The 22,316-nt window shown below is 35.8% G+C and overlaps 1 protein-coding gene across 2 annotated transcripts in view; it reads right to left on the reverse strand.

Moving 5' to 3' along the window:
- Positions 1 to 22,316, reverse strand: part of CDK13 (cyclin dependent kinase 13) — a 109,706-nt gene that overhangs the window by 72,174 nt on the left and 15,216 nt on the right. For both annotated transcript variants that reach the window (XM_079931980.1, XM_079931979.1), the window contains exons 2-4: positions 7,653 to 8,312; positions 1,887 to 2,057; positions 358 to 497 (exon numbers count right to left, since the gene is read on the reverse strand). In XM_079931980.1, coding sequence (XP_079788106.1) covers positions 358 to 497; positions 1,887 to 2,057; positions 7,653 to 8,312 — 971 coding nt within the window. The remainder of the gene's footprint in view (positions 1 to 357; positions 498 to 1,886; positions 2,058 to 7,652; positions 8,313 to 22,316) is intronic.

Genomic DNA, 22,316 nt, shown 5'->3' on the forward strand with positions numbered 1-22,316 from the left:
ACTACTGAGCTCACACGCTCTGGAGCCTGCGCGCCACAACCAGAGACAAGCCTGCATGCCGCAACAAAGAGCCCACGCGCCACAATAAAAGATCCCATATGCCGCAACGAAGATCCCAATGCAGCCAAAAAAAAAATAAAACAAAAAACCATGTATGTATATACACCCCATTACATGTACTCATATCTTACATAAGTGCATACATAAAATGAAACAAAAAACAAGATGAAACAATACCATGATAAATTCAAATTTAACTTTTTTTTTCTGAAAATTCCTCAAGTTATACATTAGAAGAGAAACATGAATTAAGCACATTCCATAGGCCCAAAGATCCAAAGCATTTGGCATTCTTACCAGTGTCTTTATCCCTGGCCTTGTAAACTTGTCCATAGGTACCTTCTCCAATAATTCCGATGATATCAAATTTATCCACGCAGCGTTTTCCCCAGTCAATGTCTTTTTCTTTGATTTCACCATAGCGAGGCCCACATATTCTATCAAATATAGTTCTGAAGTTTTTATATACAATCAAGCAAAGTGAATAAACTGTTTAATACTCAATATCCACCCTCCATACCCAATCTTAAACCATTTATTTCCCCTCACCCTTGCATACTTGTGATCATCTAAGACAGGCAACACCGTGAGGTGGTATTATAAATTATCTTGAAAGTCAAGGTATTTCTCCATACTGACTCTCCTTCTGTAGACTAACACTTAAAGTGGGAAAGAGAAGTAATGAAGTTTGTATGAAGGACTTTCAGAAATACAATATAATTTTTCAGTGAGGGGACAAAACCAACACCGGTTCGAAGATTCAAAGTTCTCTAAACAACCTCCAGAGTATTTTTTCATTCATTGACAATGTGTATATATTTATCTGCTTTCAAAAACCAGAAGTTTAATAATGAACATTACCAAAAATCTAACCATAAAGCGTATTGACAAATTTAGACTTATGGCTAGATAAAATTATCTTAAAAATGGAAGCATCAGAAAGATTTTCAGTCTAAGAGAGTATAAAAATATTAATATTATCAACCCTTAGGAATTTACACTTTAAGTATGTATTATATATAACAAATATTTGATATTCTTCAAAAAGAATGTAATTTTTAGTATCTTAATATTCGGGCAGGTAAGAGAATTTAAGTAAAGGAATAAAGCTACAATACTCAAGGAGAGACTCTTTTTAAAGTTTTCTAGCTTTCTACTCCACACTAGAAAATCACCTCATATTCTTATACTAGACACTACCTGAAACAGCAATTCTAAAATCAGATCTAACTCAAAGTCTTACTTACACTTTCCCTTGGTTAAGCAGAAATAAAAAAAGGAATCATCATTCTCCCTCTGCCCTTAACTGATGAACAGGTTTCAAGGGAAAGAGTTATCTCTAGGCACTTACTTGAAGCTAATTTAGGATACAGATTTCAAACCTTCTTCCACTCCACCTCTTGCAAAATCAAGAATGCATTTAGTTATGGGAGCAAATAAAAGCAAAGGAAAACATAGCAGCTTGCCCATTACTAATTTTGTCTGGGCTCACTGAATGCTGATTTCCACCTTGCCCAATTTCAATATTTGTTTTTTAAATATCTTAATTATAGAAATTTTCTTCAACATATATAATATCCCAAGAAATTAATACATTACAAACTGAGAGGGAAAATTTAGTTTGGTATTATGAGTCATTTTGAATAAGTACTCAGGCAATTAGGAAAAAAAACTTTTTTCAAAGCTCCAATAAAAGTTATTCATATACTTAAGTTGAAAGAATACACTTTTTATTATTTTAAATCTTAATTTTGGACTTTATAATTTTATGATGATCCAGAATCATCTCTGGCCAATTTAAGAGCAGGTAGAAAGCAAGCACATACTTAGGCCTCCTTTTACTATGTAACTGTGTTGCTGTTTTCTTTTCCTCTGGACTCTTTGAGAGATCATCTCCTCCTGGTAGCTCAGGGGGCAGTGGTAAATCAGCAAGTAAACATCGTAGTTTCTTTTCTACTTCTTTTTTAACTGCTTTTACTGAAATATTTCCTCGTAAGCTAAAAAGAAAGGAGTCAGACAAATAAAACACAAAAATTTATTTCATTGAGAAATAAAAATGCATTTATATAGCACACAATGGCAAAGGCTAAACCGAGTTTCTTTACTTTCCAGCTAAAATAATATACTATATTCAACTGCAAAAATATAAAATTTGGGGGCAAAAATGATACAGAATTAGATAAAAACTAAGGAAATCTGAACAAAGTATGGACTTTAGTTACTAATAATGTATCAATATTGGTTCATTAATTGTAACAAATGTACCATACTAATAATGCTAGATGTTAATAATGAAGAAACTGAGTGGAGGGTATATGGGAACCCTCTGTAATATCATTATAACTTTTTTGTAAATCTAAAACTGTTCTAAAAAATAGGCTATTTTTTAAAAAGATATAGAATTACTATAAAACTGTAAATTAAAACTGAAAGTCAACTAGTCATGCTTTATGGGAAAATTCATTAGTTTTATAATAGCATTTGGTTTGATTCTGGTAGACAGACAAAAAGCTATTTTGTTTTAAGAAATAAATAAACCACATGCTATTATTTATCTGGCCCATTTAAATAACTACAAAGAACAAATTTAGCTTCATCCCTTTTCAGAATTAATTTTTCCTGAATTGGACAATGATTCTTTAAAAAATTTTTTAAGGCTCTAGCTTATCAGAATTACAGGTGAAAATTAAGCTCAGTTAGTTTTATACTTTTTTGAATGTATTAAGACCTCTGATTTTTTTAACTGTATCTTAACCTGGTAATTGATTATTTTAAACCTCTCAGACACTACAAAATCTGTTTAACAATATAACATGTTGAAAGAGAATATTACAATGATAATAAAATTTGGACTTCACATACTTTCATAGCAGTTATGAGTCCCAGAATTAAAAACTTTAGTGAAACTACACTACTGTGGTCAGAAACTACTAATGATGTTAACAATATAAATCATTTCATTTTAATTATAACTTCTGCTACTCATGTTGGACTTTAATATTATTGTACAATATACGGTCTTTTAATACCATCTGATAAAAACTATTTATCAATAAAATTGTGACTTTCCTTCACAACCCCATGTTACTAGAAAGTAATCTTTAATAGGGAAAACAAGCTCAAAAGGAAATTGGATTGCAGTTGTATTTTTATAGTAATGGTGTCATATAGCCCACTTTTCAATTTTCATGTCCCTCCATTCAACAAATATTCATTATACACGTCTATGTGCTAGGTATTACATAGGCACTATAGTTTAACAACAAAACAATTCACAAATACATTAAGATACATACAGTTCCTCTCAGAAAGGAGGTTACAGTCTTTTGGAGGCATCAGAAAGCAGCAGGATAAAGTACTGTACAGACTAATTTCCAGAGTAATATGGTACTAAAGGGTAGCTAACTCAGGACTGAAAGACAGTAAAAGCTTCTTTCTAGAAAAGGTACCACTTGAACTCTGTCTGAAAATAATTCTATTTAAAATAATTTATTTAGAGAACTGTAGTCTCTAACTTGTAATTAGACCTCAGTCCAAAATTTGCATTTGTCCAAAAATTCAAATCAATGGGGGGGAGGGGAGACTAGAAGTCTTAATTTTACTTATAATTTAACATTTAAAAGACTGCCTATATTCAAATATATCATTATATGAACTACCAAATTCAGCAAGGCTCCCAGACTTAAGAGAAATGAGATATTAGTTTCAAAAAATAACACTATATAATTAAACACATTATATTTTCACTGAATACCTGCAATAACCAAATAGGGTATGTGATGAGTTTTTAAAAGTCTCCATATACTACAGAAACAAAAAACAACAAAATGCCTTAACCAGAAATGTATAAGACCAAGAGAAGAAAATTAAAACATATGGCTGATGAACATAAAACTAGACCAGAATGAATGAAAAGAAATGATGTTTTCATATGGGAAACTGTAATCCTATAAATCTGTCAGTCTCCAAATTAATCATTGCATTTAACCAAGCCCCAAACAAAAATCAAGCAAGACAAGCCAAATGATCATAAAATCTGTCTAAGAATAAGGGCAAAAAATGCCAACACTGGGCCCAAGTTCATTTATAACAGTGTTGAAGTTGAGGCTGAATGGCCGGGTTATTCACTAACCAGTAATTTACTCCATCCTTTTACTTTTACATTACCTACCTACTCCTATAATAGAAATCTGACTTTGAGGGCCAACATACTATGCACCTAAGAAGTTAAAACAAAAAAGTATTGGCAAAGAAATAATACAATATGTTAATAGAAAATAGAGTCCAGAAACACACAGATATCTATAAGAATTTTTATATATGGCACCACAAATCAGTGAGATAGATTATTCAGTAAATGCCATTAGCAACAACTGATCTATTAGTCCAGGGGTGATGCGAGAGAGCACATAATCAGACCATGTCTTTCTTCTACATATAATAACCAAAAACAAATTTCTGTGAGATGTGAGTTAACCTTTAAAAATGTTTTAAAACTGTAAGTTTTAAAGGAAAAATTATAGCTCCAACTACATTCAAAATGGAAAACACCCATGTAGCCAAAACCAAAAATAAGTCTCAAAGACAAGCAACAGACTGTGAGAGGCACAGGTCAAGATCCCTAACATAAGCAGTACCTATAAATCAATTAGAAAAAAGATAATAATCTTAAGGAAAAGTCAGTATAAAACATGAACAAGCAATTCACTGAAAAATAAAGCCAACAAGTGTTTAGAAAGATGCTATAGCTCAATAACCAGAAAAATGCAAAATTAATCACATATTTTAAAGATTTTCAACATTTCAAAATTGGCAATATTTAGTGTTAGTTGAAGCAATTTCATAAACTTGGGTGCATAAATTGGTACACAATCTTACTAAGATTCAATTTGGCAGTTTCCATCAAATTTTTAAATGTGGATACTTTGACCTCACAACTATCCTATAAAAATTGCTCACATGTACATAAAATATTAATGTATAAGGAGAACTTAATAGCAAACAATTATAAATCTAAGTATCCATTAATCAACAGAATAGTTAATAAGAGAGTGATGCATCCACTTCCATGTATAGGAATATTGAACCTATCTCTACCAACCTGGAAAGATCTCCAACACATTAAAATAAAAAAAAAAAAGAAGTGAAGGAATATTGTGCATGGTATGATCCTAATTTTTAAAAAAATGATTTATTACATGTAAACATATAGTTAACAGTCTATCTTATGATTTTCGGAGAGTAATGGATTCCAGGGCTGGGAGAGAAGCAAAGTTCAAAGCGAGCCTAAAAGATATTGTTTGGCTAGGAAGCAAGGAAGCACTCAAAAATAAAATGAGTCATATCAAAAGGACAAAGGAGTTAGCATAAAGGAGTTCCCACTGGCCAAATTTCAGACCATCAAATTTGGAGCATCAAAAAGAAGAGTGGCTCAATGTTCATTGCAGCTGTATTTATAAGACAGGACATGGAAGCAACCTAAGTGTTGACAGAGGAATGGATAAAGAAGATGTGGCACATATATACAATGGAATATTACTCAGCCATAGAAAGAAACAAAATTGAGTTATTTGTAGTGAGGTGGATGGACCGAGAGTCTGTCATACAGAGTGAAGTAAGTCAGAAAGAGAAAAATTATCGTATGCCAACACATATATATGGAATCTAAAAAAGAAAAAAAAATGGTTCTGATGAACCTAGGGGCAGGACAGGAATAGAGATGCAGACGTAGAGAGTGGACTTGAGGACACGGGGAGGGGGAAGGGTAAGCTGGGACAAAGTGAGAGAGTGGCACGGACATATATACACTACTAAATGTAAAACAGATGGCTAGTGGGAAGCAGCCACATAGCACAGGGAGATCAGCTCGGTGGTTTGTGACCACCTAGAGGGGTGGGACAGGGAGGGAGGGAGGAAGACGCAAGAGGGAGGAGATATGGGGATATATGTATATGTATAGCTGATTCACTTTGTTATAAAGCAGAAACTGACACACCATTGTAAAGCAATTATACTCCAATAAAGATGTTAAAAATATATACACATAATAAAATTTAAAAAAAAAAGAAGAGTGGCTATAAGTGATGTTGAATCAATCTTTGGCCGCACATGTCAGTAGTAGTACTCAGGAGTCTTAAAAAACTTCAATATGCTTGAAACATACAAACACTTTCAAAGCAAAAAGAGCAAAGACACAATAAAAGAGAAAAGACAGAAAAGAAGGTGGGTCAAAAAAATTTTGTTAATGGCCAAGTATGAAATGTGCCACCATCTTGTTAAAAACAGAGGCACAAAGAATATCCTCCTTAATAAGCAGTCACCTGGGCACATCCTGAATTCTTAAAAACATCACCACTAAAAATTTACCCCTGTAGCACATATGAAAAATAAAGTAGAGAACAACCAGTCTCACTGGTCCAGAATCACTAGATTCTCAGCAACTGGCTTATTCTCACTAATGAAGTGACTCAATTCTGCATTCATGCCTCTCTGTCCTGGACAGCCCATTCCAGGAGTCATCAAAATTACAAATCACTACTCTTATGACCCTTTGGTGTTCCTAGAGAACAGTCAAACCTGCAAATACCACAATTAGTATAGTATAACTGGATAACACCTGATCATATTGGATGGGGTCCCTCAGCAACATTTTTGATTGTAGAAAAAAGATGCCTCAGAGGGCATGAAACACAGAAATTATATTCAATACTTTATTTTCTGTTTGTTTGAAATTATAAAATTGTCATAATGCTGGCCAAAGTGAGCACTTGCAAGACCTGCCCACATGGAATTTCTATCCACTTGTTTTCAAATTCTCAGATGTCAGCTAGGAAAACTGACCATATAGTTGCTTTTTAACAAAAAGGGGAAGGGGAGGGGAACAGCTATAATTTCTTCATAAAAATAAGAATGAAAAAGGTTAATTTAAGTCAATTGGCAAATATCACACAACAGCATAAAGCTTCTATCCTACCATACATTTGAGAAACATTCTTAGAACTGCATTTACATTTACTCTTACCTTCATCCTCTTAAAAATGTTTCAAAATAAAGTACAAGCCACACCCCCAACATTCACAGCAGAAATGTGTAAACAATTTAAAGGAAAGCATAAACACATTTCCGTAATATGTAATTAATCTCTAATTGCAAAAAATTAAGTCAATAAAACACTAAAAAGTGATGTATTCGTAAAGCCACCTAAAGTAATAAATTTATAAGGCCAATGAAAACACTTAGAATAACCAAGACACACGCTATTATCAACCAGGACAGACTCTCTCATAAAATGTCCTATCTCCGGTAGGATCACCAAGGAATACTCAGCCAAAGAAAATACCAACATTTCTAATTCTCAAGCTCAAGCTGAAACATACATTGTATCCCAGGACAATGGCAATTTTTACCTGGAATTCTTAGCATAAGCTATAATTTTGTCATCCTACAAGCCATGTGCTTCATTTTAAGTTGTACACAATAAAGAAAATTAATTCACTTACTAACAGTCATTATAAAATTTTTTTGGTGGGGTCAAATAATTTCAAACTTAGATTTTTCTTTAAACAGTCACTGACAAAATTTTTTGCACTTACCTATCAGCATCTTTATCTTCAGGCAGCATGGGAGGCAAAGGTAAGGGTGGTAAGGTAGAGGTCACTAAAGCCACATGTTGCTCCTTCTCCTTGGCTCCTATGCTTGGTGTAAGTGGTTTGCTTTTCTCTTTAAGAGATACTGGTTCCTCCTTTGTAACAGCAGATTTACCCTCCTTTCCAACTACAACTGCTTTCTTGGTGGCTTTATCTACAATCAAATTATTATCCACCTTTGCTACCTGAAGAGGTGGCTTTGTTTTTGCCTTGTCATTTTTTAAAGTTCCACTGCTTGAGGGAGAAGGTGCATGCTCAATTTTAAGTTTCTTCACATCCTTCACGTGGTTGGTTTGTGATGCACTGGCACCAGTTTCTGTGTTCCCCTTGGTAGGTGTAGAAGTGTTTGAAGCTTTGGCAGCTTTGGCAGCGGCCTCAGCAGCCTTAGCTGCTTCTGCAGCTTTCGCTGCCTCTGCAGCTCGTGCTGCCTCTGCAGCTCGTGCTTTTTTATTCTTGTTCAATTCAGCTGCCAGGCTACTCTTCAGAGTTAGTGTGCTAGGAGAAATGCTAGAATGACGACTTCTGGATCTAGACAATCTGTGCCTGCTACGAGATCTTGAATGCCTAGATGAGTATGGGCTTCTGCTTCGGGATTTGGCAGACCGTCTGGTGGAAAACAATTAAGATTTAGTCAGTAACTCAGAAAAGTTCAGTTTGAAGTGTACAAAAACTCCTAACTTGAGGCTGTGAAATGAAATAGAAATTACTTAATTTCCAAATCATAATATAGTTTTTGTGAGAGAATTTTTTAAAACCAGAAAGTGCTTTTAAGTAGAATATTATCTGCTGGTTATACTTTTCCTGAAAATAGACTCTTGATCTCAGTCTGGCCTACAAATGCTCAAAGGTGGGGCTGGATGAAAGCAGATCTCTATGAAAAGAAATACTGTAAGAATTAGGAGGAAAAACTATGACAAGGCATTACTGCTGTCTCAAGAAAATAGAAGCAGTCAACAAGGACAACACCAATGGTAGAAGTAGCAGGGTGAAGTCTGACCAAACTTTTACCAGGGAGACAATTTCTACAACTCAAAAGCCCCCCATGCATAAGTTCAGGAGTAAGTAGTGCTCTGTCTACACCAAGAGTGAAAAAAATGAAACCTGTCATTAGGCAGTAAGAAAAAGTCTAAATCTTGGGAACTATCTAACAATGACTGTTCATTTCACTTCTCAAAAATCACTGGAAAACACAAAAATTAACGTATATTCAAAAGTATGGTGGCAACCAAAGTTTCTATGAAACAAATGCAGCACAGCACCAACAGAAATGAAGCTGAGCTTTTCAAATCCACACCTTATCAAAACTTTAAAAAAATATAAGACCAAGGCACTATTAGAGTACTTTGACATATTTGATATGGCTCACTTAATGCTCACATCAACCCCAGTAAAGTATCTGCAGTTTGTAGATAAAACTCGAATCTAAAATATTACCTGAAGTCAAATCCCAATCTCATTAGTAGTTGTACTGGTTATTATCTTACTGCCACTACCCCATCCCTCCAATACTCTTCTGCCCTACCCTGGGCCCAAAGGAGGCTGACCTCAACAGATGCATCTTCTGGGTTCCAGTGTTATCCATCACTGGCAGATCAGAAGGCAGTGAAAAGCTGGATTCTTTCTTTCCAGCTCCCTCCTTCCTATTGGTCACATTTTGTGGCAGAAGATCTGTCCCTCTACCACCATGGCTCCTGTCAAACACTGCCTTCTCCACAGCTCTCACCAGGCTCTAATAACACTATATTTTCCTTGCCCCTTCGAGCTTCCCTCTGTAACTAACGAAAACATCCCTTGTCAGTTTTCTCAATCCACCCCTATCTCTGTAGTCCTCCATTAAAGTTTCTTAAACCATCTGAGTTGGATTCTGTTACCTTCTAGAACCTAACTGTATGCCAGGTCTTAAACCCAGATCTTTTGATTCTAAAGTACGCAGAGTCACATTCAACACATTAACACACTACCATGGAGATAGTTCTTATTGAAATTTTGTAGGGGATTTGGTAAATGAAGCAAAGAAATTCCTAAGAACCCATAATTAAAGTGGGAAGAGAAAAGGAAGAACTAGAAATTTTTGTTTATATTTGGCATTAATATATTATGTAATATATTACATATATATTATCCAATACATTTTACAATTCTAGTATGAAGACAAATGATGGTTAGATTTAGGATAAACTCAAATACAAATTCAACTTCTCCCTTATTCTTTCAGAAACATTTCAAAATGTACGTAGGGCCAATTAGTGTTCAGCACTGAGCTAGTGTTTCCAACCCCATACTTTACATAAAGTATTTATGTAACATTATTTTAGGTTAACAGGAACACTGGTTTAGTAAACATTTTAATCTAACACTTGCTTAACAAATATTCATATACATCAATCATAAAAATCATCAATGAGCTTACAGCTATTCATGGAAATGAGAGGAAATGTTTAGCTAAATATAAAGTAATAAGTTGGTTATAAAATATCTTGGATAACTTTAATATAGGAACAAAAAGTGTCATAATATGAAACACTTGGCCACACTTTTAATTTCCTTTGCCTTCAGAATCCTGGACCTCAAAATAAGACTGCTATGTCAAGTTACTATCACCTGATCACAGCAGGCGAAAGCAAAGAGACTGCCGTCTCATCAGAGGTAACAGCACAGAACTTTTCCTAAATTAACTTTCCCACACTAGCAAGATTCTGGTCATCAGCTTCATACAGACACAGAAATAATATTTAACTAAGAAATTTATAATCAGTAAACTTTACTTAAGAAAACAGATACAAAGATAAAATCCCAACACAAGTAACTCCTCTGGCCTATTAAATTCTTATTCTCTTCTGCACAGAATCTAGATAAGAAAGTTATCAGTAAAGACAAAAATTTTTGACCTATAAAATATATTTCAGAAATGACATTTTTATGGTATTTGATCCCTAAACCAACTGAAATTCTTCTAGACACACACTCCATTCTTCTCCAATTTTTCTATTTCTCTTAAAAAGTTCCTTAACTTTTCAAATTTCCTGCCCTAGTAAACTTGTATTCTCTCAGGTATTGCATATTTGCTAATCAATTTCAATTACATATTTACTATTTATAACAAACATATTTTGGGAATCTAAAATTAAATAAAAACACAAAACTCAAGTTTAGGTTATTCTTACTAATGATCTAACACTTCAGCCATACAAAGTTATGAGAGTAAGAGAGAAGTGGATCTCTAAGACTACATAATGAATTATGTCATGTCTTATAAAAAGAACTTAAATGGATGGTAGATAGCACATCCTTGTTTTATAGGTAAGATTTTTCTTCTTTTTAAAAATGTTTTTTCTAATATTTCTGTGCTGTAAAATTTACAGTGACCATATATTAGCTGTTTCTTGTTTGTTTTGAATGTTTTTAAGTTGTTACATAATCACGGGGCTTCCCTGGTGGCGCAGTGGTTAAGAATCTGCCTGCCAATGCAGGGGACACAGGTTCAAGCCCTGGCCTGGGAAGATCCCACATGCTGCAGAGCAACTAAGCCCATGCGCCACAACTACTGAGCCTGCACTCTAGAGCCCGCGAGCCACAACTACTGCAGCCGCATGCCACAACTACTGAAGCCCGCACGCCCAGAGCCCGTGTTCCACAACAAAAGAAGCCACCACAATGAGAAGCCCACACACCGCAATGAAGAGTAGCTCCCACTCGCCACAACTAGAGAAAGCCCGTGCACAGCAACAAAGACCCAACATGGTCATAAATAAATAAATAAAATTTTTAATTAAAAAAAAAAGAAATTACAGAATCTTTTTAGAAGCTTTCGCAAATTCATACAACTCAAAGCAGAACCAGGGGGCTTCCCTGGTGGCACAGTGGTTAAGAATCCACCTGCCAATGCAGGGGACACGGGTTTGAGCCCTGGTCCAGGAAGATCCCACATGCCACAGAGCAACTAAGCCCGTGTGCCAAAACTACCGAGCCTGCGTGCCACAACTACCAAGCCCACGTGCCACAACTACCGAAGCCGGCACACCTAGAGCCCATGCTCCACAACAAGAGAAGCCACCACAATGAGAAGCCTGTGCAGTGCAACGAAGAGTAGCCCCCGCTCACCGCAACTAGAGAAAGCCTGCGGGCAGCAATGAAAACCCAATGCAGCCAAATATAAATAATAAAATAAAATAGATAAATTAAAAAAAAAAAAAAAAAGCAGAACCAGGATAAAAAATCCAGTATCTAAAACCCAACTGGTTAGTGCTCACTGTTAATTCGGTTAGTGTTCCTTAGAGAGAGAGCATGGTGTACTGTTCACTCGACTATATCACACAATCTCTCCAAGAGTCCAGGTCTTCTGCAATTGTGCCTAATTAGCAAACACTGATTCTTAAAATTTTTACTATAATAATATTCAATCCCTCATTATATAAAATAATATGTAAGAGCAGTATCCAATAGAAATTTCTGGGATGGTGGAAACGTTCAATGCATGTGATGTCTCCTATGGTAGTCACTATGCACAATATTTTTTAGCCTGGTTTTTCTACCCTGCTTATTTCACATGCTAATAGTAGCTATGTCCATTCAAATCTTGTTGCTAAGCCCCCATAAAGGTATGAAAGTGATTCCCATGCAAGGATGGTTCAACATACGCAAATCAATAAATGTGATATACCACATTAATAAAATGAAGGATAAAAATCATGTGAGTATCTCAACAAATGCAGAAAAAGCATTTGATAAAATTCAACATCCTTTCACTATAAAAACAAAACATATGGTTACTAGAGGGGAAAGGGGGGGAGGGATAAATTGGGAGATTGGGACTGACATATACACACTAATATATATAAAACAGGTAACTAATAAGGACCTACTGTATAGCACAGGGAACTCTATTCAATACTCTGTAATGACCTATATGGGAAAAGAATCTAAAAAACAGTAGATATATGTGTATGTATAACTGATTCATTTTGCTGTACAGTAGAAACTAACACAACATTGTAAATCAACTATACTCCAATAAAAAAAAATTTAATTAAATAAAAATAAAAACTAAACAGATTGGGCACAGAAGGAACACATCTCAACACAATAAATGCTAGATATGACAAGCCCACAGCTAATATTATACTCAACAGTGAAAAACTGAAAACTTTTCTCTAAGATCAGGAATAAGATAATGATGCCCACCCTTATCACTTTTATCCAACACAGTATTGGAAGTCCTAGACATAGCAATTAGGCAAGAAAAAGAAATAAAAGGCATCAAAATCAAAAAGTGAAAAGGAAAATGTTCTTTGTTTGCAGATGACATGAACTTACAGACAGAAAATCCTTTAAAGACTCCATCAAACACCTGTTAGAATAAACAATTTCAGTAAAGTTACAGGATACAAAATCAGTAGTGTTTCTATACATTAATGACAAACTGTTGGAAAGACAAAATAAGAAAACAATCCCATTTATAAAAGTATCAAAAAGAATAAAGTACTTCGGAATAAATTTAACCAAGGAGATGAAAGAAATTGAAAAAGAAATATACGGAAAGATATTCCATGCTCATGAATTGGAAGAATTATTAAAATGTCCATACTACCCAAAGTAATCTACAAATTCAATGGAATCTCTATCAAAATTCCAATGGCATTTTTCACAAAAATAGGAAAAAAACCCTAAAAATCATATGGAACCACAAAAGACCCTGAACAGCAAGAGCAATCTTGAAAAAGAAGAACAGAGTTAGAAGCATCAACTTTCTGATTTCAAAGTATATTACAAAGTTACAGTAATCAAAACAGTATGAGACATGGACCAATGGAACAAACTGGAGTCCAGAAATAAACCCATGCACATATGGCCAATTAATTTTCTACAAAGGAGTCAAGAATATACAACGAGAAAAGGATGATCTCTTCAATAAATGGCATCGGAAAAGCTGGATAGCCATACGCAAAAGAATAAGACTGGGCCCCTATTTTAAACCACATACAAAAATCAACTCAAAATGGATTAAAGACTTGAACATAAGATTTGAAATCATAAAACTCCTAGAAGAAAAAGAAGGGGGTAAACTCTTTGATACTGATCTTGGCAAAGGTTTATCAAAAGCAAAAATAAACAAGTGGGACTACATCAAACTAAAAAACTTATGCACAGCAAAGGAAACCACCAACAAAACAAAAAATCAACCTATAGAATGGGAGAAAATATTTTTGATAAGGAGTTTATATCCAAAATATACAAAGGGGATTTCCCTGGTGGTCCAGTGGTAAAGAATCCGCCTTACAATGCAGGGGACATGGGTTCGATCCCTGGCCAGGAAGCTGGGATCCCACATGAAGCGGGGCAACTAAGCTCGCGCACCTCAACTAGACAGCCTGTGTGTCGCAAACTACAGAGCCCATGCGCTCTGGAACCCGCGTGCCACAACTACAGAGCCCACGCGCCCTGTAGCCTGTGTGCCACAACTAGAGAAGAGAAAACCCACACGCCACAACTAGTGAGAAGCCCACACGATGCAACAAAGATCCCGCATGCTGCAACTAAGACCGGACGTAGCCAAAAATAAATACATAAATAAATCTCAAAATATACAAGGAACTCATACAACTCAGAGAGCAAAAAAGGCAAATGAACCAATTAAAAAGTGGGCAAAGGGGACTTCCCTGGTGGTCCAGTGGTTGAGACTCTGTACTTCCAATGCAGGGGGTGTGGGTTCAATTCCTGATCAGGGAACTAAGATCCCACATGCCATGCGGCACAGCCAAAAATTAATTAATTAGTTAATTTTAAAAAACATTTGTTTAAAATTAAAAGTGGGCAAAGGACCTGAAGAGACTTTGCAACACATCCAAATGGCTAACAGGTACCTGAAAAGGTGCTCAATATCACTAATCATCAGGGAAATGCAATTCCACAATGAGATACCTCCACATACCTGCTTGAATGTTTATTATCAAAAGGCAAGAGATAACAAATGCTGGTGAGAATGCAGAGAAAAGGGAACCCTGGTACACTGTTGTTAGGAATGTAAATTGACACAGCCACCATAGAAAACCATGTGGAAGCGAATCTAGAAGTCAAAAAATAGAACTATTGGCAATCCACTTCTGGGTATACATCCGGAGGATATGAAATCGCTACCTCAAAGAAATATCTGTACAGGCATACCACCGCAATAAAGCAAATTTGCAATAAAGCAAGTCACACAAAGTTTTTGGTTTCCCAGCACATAAAAAGCTATGTTTACACTATACTATAGTCTATTAAGTGTGCAATAGCATTATGCCTAAAAAAACAGTGTACATACCTTAATTTTAGAAATTAATGCTGTTGGGAAAATGGCACCAACAGACTTGTTCAATGCAGGGTTGCCACAAACCTTCAGTTTGTAAAAAACACAGTGTCTGAGAAGCACAATAAAACGAGATATGCCTGTACCCCCATGTTCACTGCAGTACTATTCATAAGAGCCAAGATATGGAAACAATCTTAAGTGTTTATGAACAGATGAATGGATAAAGAAAATGTGGGCATGTGTTTAATATTATGCAGCCTTAAAAAAAGAAGGAAATCCTGCCATTTGTGACAACACAGATGAACCTGGAGAGTGTTATGCTACGTGAAATAAGCCAGGAAAGACAAATACTGCATGCTATCACTTATATGTAGAATCTTAAAAAAAAAAAAAGTCAAACTCAAAGAAAGATAGAAGAGAAGGGTGATGGCCAGGGGCTAGAGGGTGGGGGAAATGGGGACAGGTTGGTAAAAAGGTACAAATTTCAGTTTTAAGATGAATAAGGTCAGGACTTCCTGGTGGTACAGTGGGTAAGACTCCATGCTCCCAATGCAGGGGGCCTGGCTTCAAGCCCAGGGCAGCGAACTAGATCCCCACATGCATGCTGCAACTAAGAGTTTGAATGCCACAACTAAGTAGCCCACGTGCCGCAACTAAGGAGCTGGCAAGCTGCAACTAAGGAGTCCTGGAGCTGCAACTGAGGAGCCCACCTACCACAACTTAGACCCAGTGCAACCAAATAAATAAATATTAAAAAAAAAAGATGAATAAGGTCTAAGAACCTAATGTATATAACATGGTGACTATAGCTGATAACACAGTGTTGTATAATTAGAAGTAATTTGCTAAGAGAGTTGAACTTAAGTATTCTTACCCCCCCCCAAAAACAGAGGTAAATATGTGAGGTGATGAATGTGTTAACTTGATTGTGAGACGCCTCTCACAATGTATACATATATATCAAGTCATCACTGTTGACACCTGAAATATATTACAATTTTATTTGTCAATTATATCTCAACAAACTGGGGGGTGGGGGGGAATGATTCCCAAAGTGAAAACAAGCACTATATAAATATAACATGGTATTATTTTTCAAAAACCGGTCTCTCTCAATCATCCCTTTAGTCACTGTCTCAGTCAAAACTCTAAATATTCCTGTAAAATTTGCCATGCATTAGTATTATAACAGCTCTATTAAGTTTAACAGTACTATGGCAGCCTCTTAAATTTACCCCTTGTTTCAAAACTAATCTGTATCTAATCCAGACTTACATGCAAAGTGAACACTTTCCTCTAAAATCTGCTCCCTGCCATTCTGTATTTTTAATTTCACCACTCTCCTCTACCCATTTACCCAGCTTAGAAATCTTCCCAGTTTTCTGCTGCCCATACCACATGCCATCAACTGTCTCATTTTATTGATTCTAACTCTACATTCCCTTACATCCATAATTCCTTGTATGTTTCCTATTCCTGCTGTAAAAAATCATCCACAGATTTAGTGGCTTAAACAACACAAATGTATTATCTTACAGTTCTGGAAGTCAAAAGTCCAAAATCAGTCTCACTGGGCTAAGATCAACATGTCACCAGGGCTTTGTTCCTTCTACAGTCTTGGGAAAATCTGTTTCCTTACCCTTTCCAGCTTCTAAAGACTGTTCGTTCCTTGGTTCATGGTCCCACATCATCTGACTTTGGTTCATGGTCCTTCCATCATCACATTTCCTCTCTCCCTCTGCTTCTATCATCACATGGCATTTTCTGACCCTGACTTTCCTGCTTCCTTTTACAAAGACCCTGTGTTTACATAGGACCTACAATCCAGGATAATCTCTCCATCTCCAGGATCCCTATTTTAATCTACAAAGGTCCCTTTTGCCAAGTAAAGTAACATATCACAGGTTCACATGGACATCTTTGAGGGGGCCATTATTCACATCTTCCTCTTCTATTCTCAAGGCCACTGTTCTATTTCAGACCTCATTACCTCTCCTCTAGGTTACCTTATCATCTTAAAAATAACTGATCTCTTTAAATCAAATCTCTCCTTGCCCCAATTATTTCTACAGACACCATAACCACACTAATCCTCACTTTTCAGTGATTATTACATGTCTCAAATTCACTCACTTTCCTTCTCTTTTTAGTAACTATTCTAAACCTTCACACCTTCTTCAAGCTCACAATATTCCCAAAGTCTTTCTTAAAATCACTTTACTTCTTTTTCACAGAAAAAAACAAAGGTTATCGGGTATGTTTCCTGCCTGCAAACTTTTTTTTTTTAATTTTTTTTATTTTGGCTGCATTGAGTCTTTGTTGCTGCACGTGCGAGGGCTTTCTCTAGCTGCGGCGAGCGGGGGCTACTCTTTGTTGCGGTGCGCAGGCCTCTCACTGCAGTAGCTTGTCTTGTTGCGGAGCACGGGCTCTAGGCACACGGGCTTCAATAGTTGTGGCACGTGGGCTCAGTAGTTGTGGCTGGCGGGCTCTAGAGCGCAGGCTCAGTAGCTGTGGCACATGGGCTTAGTTGCTCCGCCCTGCCTGCAAACTTAATCTGTATCTCCATCCACTTTATATTCCACCTGATCTCAGAGCAGAGGTGTTCCTCTTTCTATCTAAGGCTAACTCCTGTAATAATACTTTCAATCCCATATTCTCTAGATCCTTACTTCAGAGTTTGGCCCACAAACCAAAGCAGCATCAGCTTCATCTGGGAGTTTATGAGAAATGCTGTATCTCAGGCCCCAACCCAGACCTTCTGATTCAGAATCTGCATTTCAACAAAATCCCCATTATAGTTTGAGATGCTCTATGCTAGGCTCCTCTAGGGAGGAGGAGATGAGATGCTCTATGCTAGGCTCCTCTAGGGCTACTCCATTACTTGTGACTTCAACCTTTTGCTGTCTATTCACTATTTCCCCTCAGGAAATAAATAACTCAAGACTCTAAGATCTTTAAAAACAGACAAGAAAAAACAAGCAATAAATGGCACCTTGATATTGTATCTTTATGTCTCCTTCCAATTACAGCCAAATTCTCATCCACCCCACATACTCCTCAAACCACTCTAATCTGGCTTATATGTCCTCACTGTAATTATTGAGGTGATCAATGACCTACCTCTGGAGGAAAAATAAAGGGAAAAGGAAAGAAAAATATCAATATCTATGATGACAATGTTGACTATACCCTTAAAAAACACTTTCTAACCACTTCCACTACCGTTTTTTTCCTGATTGTTTTTTTACTTCTATGGCCATTTCTCAGTGCTCCTTAAGGTTCCTCTTCTTCATTATATCCATTCTCCCACATCCCCATGATAACTTAATTCATACATATGTATGGCTTAAATTATCACCTAAACATTGATTACCCCCTGAAGTCATCCTCCACCCCTCCCAAATATCCTAAATGCACTTTCAACACAATACAGCTGAAGCTATTAGGCTTCCTCTCCAAATCCACCCGCTTTCTCCTTAAATATACCCTATCCTCAGGCAATGGTATCTACTGAAGTAGCAGAAATCCAGAAGTCATTCTATATTCCACCTGATCCCTTTCCTCCCTTCTCCCATATCCAACTGATCTCCAAGTCCTGTCAATTCTGCATCTCAAGCATGTCTCCAATTTTCGAGGCTCTTTATCCCCTTAGCTACTATTTCACATGAGGTCCTACCTCATCTTTTACTTTGCCCAGTGTAACAGTCTCCTTACCAGTTTCCCCACCTCGAGTCTCTACCTTTTCCAATTTACTGCCACCTGAATCTTTCAGTTACCCTCTATCAAAATTCTTCATAGCCTTGCACTGCACACAAAACCTTGTCCAGCCATCCCAAAGCACATAAAGTGTCAGGTCTAGAATGTTTCTCTCATGTTTCTCTCTTTCCCTATTTTATCTGCTAAGCAAAGGGATACTTCATAGCAAAGCACAAATGTCTACCACACCTCTATAAAGCCTTCCCTTATTATGCCAGGCAGCTGCAGATGTTCCTTGAACTATGATCCTACAACACTTCATTCACATTTCATTAAAATAGTAATCTGTCTTCCCCAACTAAACTGAGATCACTGAATTCTCATAGCCCTGACTAGCACAGACCTGGCACTGGCAGATGCTCAATAAATATTTGCTGGTAGTATTCCTACTGAATAGAATTCACCTTCCTTAGTCTAGTATTAACGTGCTGCATAATCTGTCTGGTCCTAACCTACCTTTCCTTATCAAGTTCTGAATTTGCCTAATGCTCCACACCGTTACTCCCACAGACTGACCCACTGACATTATCCTCTTCTCCATCTTCTATTGAAGTCCTATCCACCTTTCAAGGCCTAGTTCAAGAGTCCTTCCTTCTTCATAAAGCCGTACCACCAACTCCAAGAAAAAAGCAAGCTCTCCTTTCTTTGAATCCCTATAGCACCTTATCTACATCCTTCTTAAGATCTTTATCATTTGTAACACTGCACTTTAGACGTTACCACATTATCTACTAGACTATATCCTCTTTAAGGTGCAAACACCAGATCTAATTCATTTTTGTATCACTCCACAACCCTTAACGTAAGAACACACAGATGGTAGTCTTTTATTAAATAAACAAGCATACCACACTGACACCCACAGTTTACAAAATACTTTTATAGGCATTTTTCATTTGACTTGCTCTTTGTATCAACCAAGGCATAGAGAAAGAAGATGGAAGAACTAAGATAAAGAGGGTCAAGAAATTTACTTAGAGGCCAGGAGCTATGAAAAGGTAGAGTCAATACTCAAGAGCAAGTCTTCCAGTTTAAAGCCAGGCATTATTTATTGTTACCACACCATACTACACCCTTCCCCTCCATTTATTTAAATCTTATCTGTCTTTATGGGTCAAGGTAAAGTCCCATCTCCTCTGTAACCTTCTCATTTGCTGAAATCATATAACACTTGTTACATACCGCCTTGTATTTTTATGTCTATGTTTTTTAAAAACATAAATTGGATTATACCACACCTTCGCCTAACACTCTCCAATGGCTTCTCAATGCATTTAGAATAAAATAAAAATCTTTTTGTGATCCACAAAACCCAAATTGCCTCTCATCTTTATTATACCCTCCTTCACTCACTAGGTTCCAGCCACACAAGCCTCTTTTCTGTGTCTTCAAAGGGTCATGCTTTGCAACCTAAATGTCCGTCAACAGATGAACTGATAAAGAAGATGAGGTATATACAACAGAATATTACTCAGCCATAAAAAAGAATGAAATAAGGCCATTTGCAGCAGCATGGATGGACCTAGAGCTGATCATACTAAGTGAGGTTAAGTCAGAAAAAGAAGGACAAACATATGATATCACTTATATGCGATCTAAAAAAAAATGATACAAATGAACTTATTTACAGAACAGAAACAGACTCATAGACATTGAAAACAAACTACCAAAGGGGAAAGGGAGGGGAGGGATAAATTGGGAGCTTGGGATTAACAGATACACGCTACTGTATATAAAATAGATAAACAATAAGGACCTACTGTATAGCACAGGGAACTATATTCAATATCTTATAATAAGCTATAATGGAAAAGAAGCTGAATGAGAACAGATATATAGAGATAGAGACAGAGACAGAGATGTATAACAGAATCACTTTGCTGTACACCTGAAACTAACACAGCACTGTAAATAAATTATATTTCAATTTTTTAAAAAATGAGAAAAAAGAAAATGAAAGTCACACTTCTTCTTGATTTGATACCTTAAAACGTTGTTTTTTATCTTCCTGGGATGCTTAGATCATCACATAGCTGACGCTTGTCATTTAGGTCTCCATTTAATTATCAACTTCATAGTGAGGTTGATAAATTAGAAAGACAAATTAGCACATACACACCTCTCTTCTCCACCAATGTCTTATTTACCACTATAACCCCAGTGCCTAAAACTATGTCTGGCATATAATAAGAGGTTAAAAGATATTTACTGAAGTGATTAATAAAAGTAAAGAACAAGTTATCTACTTCTCTGAATGTCTACAAATACTAGCAGAATGCTTTGGGTAACTGATACCCAGCTAGTTAACTAATAGGCATAGGTCCACTGATAAAATTCTACTTAAACTAAGAAGATTTAGGAGACAGAATTACATTTAGTTAACTAGTTTCTTCATATAAACATTGAGATAAATTTATTACTTTTATTAACAACCAAACATTTTACATCCATTATCCCACAGGGACTTAATAAGCAAAACTAATTTTTCTAATGTAAAACTATATTTATTCCTTCTTTTTAATAACTAGAGGGTCTTCTTGATTAAAAAAATAATTCAGTCACAGAAGAAATACAAATGGCCATTTAAGACATTTAAATGTTGTCTCCTCTCTGGTAACCAGAAAAGGCAAAATAAAATGTTGGTAATAAATTTACAACCATCACAATGGCAAAAAGAAAAATTCTGAAAATATCAAGTATTCACCAGAATTTAGAGAAACGGTCACTCATATAAATTATCAGAGGGAATATAAAATTGCTAACTAAGTCTTTTAAAAAAAGGCAATTCGGTAGTACCTATCAAATGCTTTTGATCTGCAATTTCACTTATAAGAACATATCCTACAAAAACATTTCCAAATGTGTCAAAAGTTATCACTCAGATATCCTTTAAAGGACTGTTTGTAATATTAAAAAAAAAAACGAAAAAACAGCTTAGTGCCCAACAGTTGATGGTTAAATAAAGCTTGATAGATTTCACTGTGGAATTCTATGTAGCCATTTGGAAAGATCTTCAAATCATACTGTTAAAAAAAAAAAAGTAAAAAACAACACTTATGGCACAATAACATTCTTAATGTTTATGTGTATATATGTTTGTATGTAAGTATATATGCAGAAAAAGGATGTACACCAATCTATTTACACGGTTATGTATTTGGAAGGAAATGGGAATGAAAAGGGCATAAAGGGTAGCTTTCACATCTTGCTACATCTCTGTACAGTTTTCAAGCATTTCATATGTTTTAAATATAAAAAGAGTATAGGTTAAAAAAAGTCACAAAATTTCGTTGTATAAAACTGAAAAATGCAGAAAAATTTAAGGATAAACACCAACAGAAAACTTTAAAGAGGAACACTACCAGAAATTACTACAAACCAGAATGTATAGTATTTTACAATGTTTTTTACACTGTCACTTTCTTTAATAAAAATGAAAAAAGTTGTATCAATTTATTTACTCCAGTACACCAACTGCTTAACTTCAAAGAATTAAATTTAGAAAATCATGCATGCTTAAGTAACACTAACTAAAGGAAACTATCAATCTTAATGCATATATTTTC

This window comes from Stenella coeruleoalba (assembly GCF_951394435.1).
Source record: "Stenella coeruleoalba genome assembly, chromosome: 9".
NCBI lineage: Eukaryota > Metazoa > Chordata > Mammalia > Artiodactyla > Delphinidae > Stenella > Stenella coeruleoalba.